Source organism: Triticum aestivum, chromosome 2A (genome assembly GCF_018294505.1).
Source record: "Triticum aestivum cultivar Chinese Spring chromosome 2A, IWGSC CS RefSeq v2.1, whole genome shotgun sequence".
NCBI lineage: Eukaryota > Viridiplantae > Streptophyta > Magnoliopsida > Poales > Poaceae > Triticum > Triticum aestivum.
The window spans coordinates 8,849,020-8,856,731 of NC_057797.1; the positions used below are offsets into that span (position 1 = coordinate 8,849,020).

A 7,712-nucleotide genomic window follows, 5' to 3' on the forward strand; every position below is an offset into this window, starting at 1 on the left:
TGCATCCAACCTGAATCCATTTTCCTCCCGGTGAAAAACCATGGGACCCCATTGAGAAAGCCAGTCCATCCGGCCCCAGTATAGCATCATAACCTCCTAAGCTGAGAATGTTCATGTCAGTAGCAAAAGTATGCCCCTGAAATCCACCACTCTAATGCATAAATTGTTGTTTACACTAAAGAAAATCCCCATTGGCAACTTACACTGACATGGGCCTTAGTAACTGTCCGGTGGTGCATTGCAACTTATCCGCAAGCTGCTGATGAAGGAATGTATGAGAACTCCCTGCGTCCACCAACAGTAACATCTCATGGTTTCCCAGCAGAGCCCTCAACCCGGTGGTTTTGGTGTTGGTAGTTCCTGACGGAGCATTGACACATAAATATGATGCAACTTGTTCTGCCAACTCAATTGCTTTAGCCTGAACATTTTGCTTGGCCACAGGAACACGGCGAGGAGTGAACTTGTCACCATAGCTATAACAGAGCCCAATTTGTGTTATGTAGCCTCCCAGATGCCTTGCTTTCCATAAATCTCCAGCAGATAACTGATGTTTATTCTAGGGTTCTTCTCTTGGTACAGTGCCCTTGGCAGATCCTGGCCTCCTTGCCTTGGTAGACTGAGATTTCACTCTGTCCAACATAACTTCCCGCACAAGAGCATTTCCCACTCCATCTCGTCTAGATCCAACATAACTTCACTACTGTTTGCTGTGTTCCTTGTCTGAACATGTTAGGTCCCTTGGTTTGGATCCATTCATTCCTTGTCGCCGTGTCAGGTCGACATCCACAGGCCCCATGCATCTCATTCTCACTCACCTTATTAATCAACACCAACTGCTTCTTCAGTTCGTCTCCCCAGTCTGAATCCCTCCGTGTGGACTGGACCCATGCATGCACATTTCTTCAGCCCAAAGCTTGCATCGGGACCAGATCGAGACCCATCGGTGGACCGCCGATGCACGCAGCAGCATTAAGTCGCACAGCATGCAGTTTTGATGCTGAAAACCACAAGGGGTTTATTTCATCTCTTCCTTCATCCCAAGAGAGCAGCAAGGACCATTCCGTACCAACCGTCCTCCCCCTTCTCCTCCGGGTTCATTCATTCCGCCGGTTCCGACCCGGCTTGTGCACGGGTCTGTTGGAGCGCCATCGTTATTGACGAACAGCAATGCCAGCGCGATGAATGTTCAGGGAATTCGGGTGTGCTGAAAACCAAGTGAGAATTGGAGGTGCAAGGTGCAAGCACAAGCACATACGACAGACGGAAACACAACAGCAGAGGTGACGGTGCCGTTCAACACATTTGTTTCTCGCCAACTCGACAAGTTTGCTAGATAGGGCAGCATCATGATCCATGCACAACAATGGATGTTCAGAACAAGAACAGCAAGAACAAGAACAACAATAGGGTACCATTACCAACCCTCCTCCCTCAGTTTGCTATGAAGAGCAGCATTCACAATTCAGGAAGAGCAAATGTCACAATACATGTTCAGCAAGAGCAATGTCACAATTCAGTGTGCCGAAAAAACGGATGTGAAGTAGCAGTACAACACACAAACATATACTCTAACAGACCACACATCGCCAACTCGATGACAAGTTTGTTAGACAGAGCAGCATCATGATTCATCAAGAACAAGAGATGTTCAGGTCATTTGAACACGCTAAAAAAATGCAGCTACGTAAAAAATAGCAGAGGTAAACCAAAATAGATGCTCAACAGATTAATTAATCCTTGTTTCAATTTGCACCGGACAAGTCAGATAAAAGCCATCCAGATCCAGGAGCACTAGTAGTATCTTACAGCGGTAGTAGCAGTACCATTTTAACCAGCCAGCCCATCTTCCAGGCATACACACACACACACACACACACACACACACACACACACTTGTTGCGGTAATCATCCTAGCGGTTTTTCAGTTGACAACAACAACAAAACAGCCAGCATCATTCTCATCATCTGGCACAAAAGCACAACACACACAGACACACTCAGGGGACTATAGGACGCCGAGCGACCAACGAATCAATCAGCAACGCTTCTCGCCTGCTGCTCCGGGGGCGTTTCTTGACAGCGGCCGAGAGGCATGCAGGGGGAGGTTGACAGCGGAATGGCGAACTTTTCAACATATATGTAGGCAGCCGTCGTCAAAAAAGAAGGGCAAAGGGAAAAGAAAAACTGTAACCGTGATCCATGTTCCGGCAGGTAGCTTCTTTTTTAGCTTCTAGTAAGTATATCTTGGGGGTGGTGTTCTCTTTTCTGTTGTTGTCGTCCTTGTCGAGGCGCTGTGCTGTGCTAGCAGGAAGAGCCCTTGTGGCACGACAGGGCGCCCGCCCCAGAGGTGATGGTGGCGACCATGGATGAGGACTTGGCACCGAGGCTGGAAGCGCGCGAGTAGCTGGCTGAGGCGCCTGCCCCCGATGGGGTGAAGAAGGCGCCGTTCAGCAGCATATCACCCTCTGATCTCCAGTTCCAGGCCTTCCAGGTGGTCTGAGCGGTCTCGACTCTCTTTGTCACCTGCAGTTTGTTGTTCATGTCAAAAGTCGGTCAGGAAAATTATGTTGATGATCTCACTGAACCAATGAAGTGCATTGCTGCATTTGCTGGTGATGACAAGGATGGATATATGCACACCTCTTTGGCAAAAGGGTTGGTTGGGGCGAGGTAGCGGTTCCCCTGGCTGTTGATGGTCGGCTCGGCGCTCCCTCCGATGGCGTACATCTCCCAGTGGGTGTAGTCATTGTTCACCACATGGAAGTAACCATGCCTGCACCTGGAGGGACAATGGCATGCAAACCAATCAACATACATTGAGGAAAATCTTCAGTATCTATGTTTGCACTTGAGTTACTGAATGTATTACCTTGGCATCCTCTGGATGAGCCCTTCCCCGAAATGGTTGAAAGCTATGGTGACCTGCATTGCCTTGTCCTTGAGGTAGGAGTCACTGTGACCCAGCAGCATCACCTGCATACACATACATTGTTTCATTGACCATCAGTGAAAGATCCAAGCAGCAGTGCTGTTGGCACATACTCCAAAACCAAAAGAATCTCTCTCGTTTGTATGCAAGATGCTACAGAAAGAAAACACAAGATCCACATTACAGCCAACCGACAATTCCTCGTTAGATCTACAAGAAACAACAGTTCACATGGAACCTATGCTAAACTACACTTCTGCTGGTAGACGCCAAAACCCTGTACTAGATAGATTCTAATGGCTTTGATTAGGAGATGATTAATTAACAACGACTAGCAATAATAATTGGAGGCAGGACGAGGAACACATGACATGAGTGGTAGGATCTCTGTAGTAGGACTAGGATTGGGATGTCGGTGGTACACCCGTCCGTAGTAGAGGAGTACCTCATTGTGGTGGGTGAAGTAGTTGTTGGACACAGTGATGGCGGTGGAGCCCATGATGGCGTCGACGAGGCCGTCGGCGCAGTTGGAGAGGGAGCAGTGGTCGACCCAGACGTGGCTGGCGCCGAAGATGGAGACGGCGTCGCCGTCGGCCATGGTGCGCCACCCGTAGTGGCTGGGCGAGCTGCGCACCATGGCGTTGCCGGTGGGGCGGCAGTCGTGGATGTGGAGGCCGTGGATGATGACGTTGGTGACGTACTGGATGGTGATGCAGGCGCCGTTGGCGATGTGCACGTTGGCGCCGCGGCCGTCGATGGTCTTGAAGCTGTTCATGATGAGCTCCTGGGAGAGAGTGATGACCATGTCGCGCTTGAAGATGATCCACAGCGGCTCGTCCTGGATGACGGCGTAGCGCAGCGTGCCCTTCTTGGGGTTCACGGGGTCGTCGTCGCCCGCGTCGGTGACCACGTAGATCTTGCCGTCGCGGCCGCCGATGGCGTTGCGGCCGAAGCCGATGCCGCAGTCGGCGAGGCGCTGCCGGTTGTTGTGCCAGTCGGAGTCGCAGCGCCAGCAGTCGTCGATGGGGTTCCCGGTGCCGCACGACAGGTACCCCAGGTTCCTCCGGGCGGTGCTGTTCCTGATCGACCTGAGCATATATTCAGACAAGCAGAGTCATCACTCAGTCAGAGTTTCAGGTAACTTGGTACAGATTTGCAGTTCACAAAGGTGCAGAAATTCAGGTAGAACAGCAGTGCACAGTCTGATGATCAATGCACAAAACATGACTGAACATCAGGTACGAATTTTACAGTTGACATCACAGAGGCAATTAATTCCTTATCCAACAATGCCCTACTGTTCCTTGTCACCAAATCATTAACAAGAACAGCTCCATCCTGCCAGTCACTCAGACAAGCAGAGTCACTCGATTTACTCACAGTTTCAGGTAACTAATCGACTCATCGTCGTCAAAATTCAGGTAAAACGACAGTGACAGTCTGATGATCAATGCACAAAACATGATTGAAAAACAGGCACATTCAGGTACGAATTCACAGTGATCCAATAAATCCATTGTCCAGTAATGCCCTACCGACTGTTTCTTGTCACCACTCTCACTAGCCTCTAGCTAGCAACAGTTGCCACCAAATGATTAATAAAAACAGTAATGGTTCTTCCTGGCAGCCATTGGATTCTCCAAAAGTTTCTACTTTTACTACCAAAACGAAGAGAGTGCCTGGAATATGAATCACCTGCCGCTACCAGCTCTAGGAAGCAGAAGGTGGCTGCTAACTAAAGGGGGGGAGTGGAGTGAGGATGGGGGAAAAGATCGGTTAGGTGGGGGTGGGGATGCTAGCTAGCAAGCTAAAGGTTTCTGGTGAGCACCATCAATGCGGCCATGGTGGCAATCGCAGGGACGGGACGCGGGAGGCAAGGCCACATGCGAGTGGGGGCATCAAGGAGGGAGAACGTGGTGTGTCACACTCCTCACTCTCTCCACTGCACTGGCCAGTGTGTGAACCACTGTGGCCTGTGCTGTGCTGGGTGAGAGAGAGAGGTCGGAGGAGGAGAAGACCAAAAGAAGAGGAGGAGAATGAAACAGAGTTATTGCCGCCTGCCTCTCTCCCTCGCAGGTCACGTCGCAATAACGGAGTACACCGTTATTGCAGGTGGGCCCCACACACCCCCTTGCTGCTCACTCGGCCGGAGCCCACATGTGAGGGCAAAGTACACCGCTCCCCGGCGATCGAATCAGATCTTCTTCGTCTTCCCTTTGGCTTGGCTTTGTGAGGCTGTCCGGTGGGCCGTCCATGTGTATGTGTGTGTCCGGCTTTGGCTGTGATTAAAGGGGGAAAAGAAAGGGGGGGACAAAAGGCTACCGACCTCTGCTAGCACAAGACTCTACTTCTATCTACTGGTACTGGTAAAAAAGAAAGTGTGTCCCATCCTGCTGAGAGTGAGACAGAGACTAATGTATGTAAACACTAGATAATGTAAGGTGCAGAGCAGATCTACTGCTGGCTAACTTGAGCTTTCTGCCTTTTCTGGCTCCGGGTTGGGTTCAGTTTAGCGTAACGTAGATGAGGCTGAGGAAGCGGCGGGAGGAGAAGCATTAAAAGAGGAAAGGGACGCACATGTGCACTTGCGAGACCACCGCTTCCGGGTCCTCCACCGCCACCGCCGCGGCACCGTCGGCGTGATCGTCGGCACGTTCGCCCCTGCATAATCAGCGTAATTCCAGGTGAGGTGAGGCAATGGACGAAAGCGAGCAGTACGAACATGGCGCACATGCGAGCGATAACAACAGCAAAAGGACGCAGGAAGAAGAAACGATCTTGTAGTACCATGGCAAAAATTAGTCGTTAGCAACGGCTACAAAGGTCGCGGAAATTCCTCGTACACGGAAGAAGGGAACCAGTACCACCGCCGCCAAGATCCATTTTTTAACACGAACGGAGTGAGGTTGCGAGCGGATAAAAGGCGGAGCGGGCGGGTGAATCCGTGCGCTTATTTAAAAGGTTTGGGCGTGTTTGGTCGGTCGCGGGACCAAAACCAAAAGGTGAAACATTTATTTACTTATTTAAAATAATAATCAGAAAAGAATTTTTACTGACGCCCAGCTCCTTGGCTTTGCGCACGCCGGAGCGTACCCGAGAAAGAGTACAGCTATGCCAAAGTCTTTCACCGCCTTGGCCGTGGCCGGTGCAGTGCCCACCTAATTACCGAACTGCCCTCCTGCCACCGTAACGAACTAGTCCGTCCTACGGTACCTCGCTCCCGATTAATTGATTATTAATTAAGTCGCAGAAACAAAAAGGTGAATATCTGCTCCCTCTCAGCTGATGCTGGAATCCAATCCTGGCTAGCTACCGTTGCTAAATTCTGTTACGGTTGCGGTTACGGCTGGTTACAGCTCAAATCCAGCCGGCCCGCCCCGGATTTCAAATTCTGTTACGAAATTCTGAGGGAGGGAAGACGGGTTGATTCCGGTGGCGGCGGCGTGTGGCCGCGCGTGTGTGCGTGTCCCGGATCTGTTTTGTGGTGGGTGGGGGAGAGGAAAAGTGGAAAGTGGACGGCGGGGATTGCGGGATCGAGACGAAGCGACGGCGCTGATGCGTCGCGTCGGGCGTTCGAAAGGGACGCGATTTTGGGGGCGGGGAGGGGAAGGGGGACAGGCACCTCGCCGCCGTCGCTGTAGTCGTGGCCGCAAGCCGTGACGTGGAGTCCCGCAGCCACCGCCTGGCGCCGCTCGCCGCCGCGGTCACCACCTTGGCCGTCGACGCGGAGCTGCAGAAAAAACAGAGGAGGCGCCCGGAATCAGGCGGCGGAGCAGCAGAACCACAAACAAATAAAAGGAGGCGAGGCGAGGGGAGGCGAGAGCTTGGCCGCCTCCGCGGTCCCGGACCCCTCCCACGACCTCCTCGTGGCCGGCCAAGCGCCGGAGAGAGAGAGAGAGAAATTTCGAAACGAAAAGCCTCGAGCGGCACCGAGCTTGGCCGCTGCGCTCGCGGCGGGGGCGGCGCACCCGCATTGCTTCACGGGGAGGGGGGAAGAAGGGCAAAGGGGAGGCGGAATTACCGGAGCCTGCTGCCGCCGGAGAGCCCCGCGACGCCGGTGCTGCCGCCGCCGGAGAGGGCGACGAGGAGGAGGAGGAGGAGCAGGGAGACGGCCCCGAGCGCCGCCAGCGCGGCCCACGTCCTCCTGGCACCCGCTTGCTCCGCCATTGCCTTCCCCAGCGCGCGCGCGCACTCTCGCTGTGAAAGCAGCTTGGGTGGAAGGAGGGAGGGAGGGAAAGCGGAAAGGGGGAGAAATTTGGGGCGGGGCGGGGCGGAGAAGAGGGGCTTCGAGAACCGCGCCGATTTATACCCCGGTCTCCCCTCGCTTGGGCCTCCGAGGAGCAGAGCAGAGCCTTGAAGATCTGTCTTTTCGTGGGGAGGTCCCTAGGCCTGCCTCAGCGAGGGCCTCCGTGCGAATACGGCAGAGTGAAGGGGTGATGTGTTTAACTAACTCGTGATTCCATTTGGCCAGTGCTAGCTAAGCTCGGTTGCTTATGGTAATCCAGTGTGTGTGTGCGCGCGCGCAGTGTGCAGTGTACTCTTTTTTTTTCTTTTTTTTTTTGAGGGAAGTGTGCAGTGTACTCTAGTGCTACTGGTTTGATTGAGCAGTTGACAAGAGTCACTCGCAAGCAAGTAGTACAACTGGCGCTCTGCTCTGCTTCTTGCAATGGGAACGGGAATGGAATTGCGGACACCACGCCAACGTGCGGACCGTCTGCGCGTGTCTTCCCCTGGCCCGTCCGTCGGTGGCACAGGGCAGGCCCTTTCCTATCTGCACCCC

At 53.1% G+C, this 7,712-nt stretch overlaps 1 protein-coding gene across 2 annotated transcripts; it reads right to left on the reverse strand.

Annotated features, from left to right (window-relative positions):
* Positions 1-1,704: 1,704 nt before the first annotated feature.
* Positions 1,705-7,378, reverse strand: LOC123186967 (probable pectate lyase 8). Of its 2 annotated transcripts, XM_044598698.1 has the most exons (7): positions 6,954-7,378; positions 6,555-6,662; positions 5,510-5,593; positions 3,378-4,020; positions 2,873-2,976; positions 2,644-2,782; positions 1,705-2,526 (listed from the first exon to the last, which is right to left on the reverse strand). In XM_044598698.1, exons 1-7 carry the CDS (start codon positions 7,097-7,099, stop codon positions 2,305-2,307), a joined length of 1,446 nt encoding a protein of 481 aa, XP_044454633.1. In that variant the 5' UTR covers positions 7,100-7,378; the 3' UTR covers positions 1,705-2,304. The 2 variants fall into 2 exon arrangements, with proteins under 2 accessions (XP_044454633.1, XP_044454634.1); XM_044598699.1 differs by lacking the exon at positions 6,555-6,662 and having other exon boundaries at positions 6,954-7,217.
* Between the last annotated feature and the right edge of the window lie 334 nt (positions 7,379-7,712).

Bases quoted from the DNA above. Each gene is read 5' to 3' on its own strand.
- LOC123186967 (XM_044598698.1), bottom strand. From the start codon at position 7,099: ATGGCGGAGCAAGCGGGTGCCAGGAGGACGTGGGCCGCGCTGGCGGCG. The intron at 2,977-3,377 runs GTACTCCTCTAC...ATGTGTATGCAG, and splicing joins ACTTCACCCACCACAATGAG to GTGATGCTGCTGGGTCACAG. The intron at 2,527-2,643 runs GTGTGCATATAT...AACAAACTGCAG, and splicing joins CCAACCCTTTTGCCAAAGAG to GTGACAAAGAGAGTCGAGAC.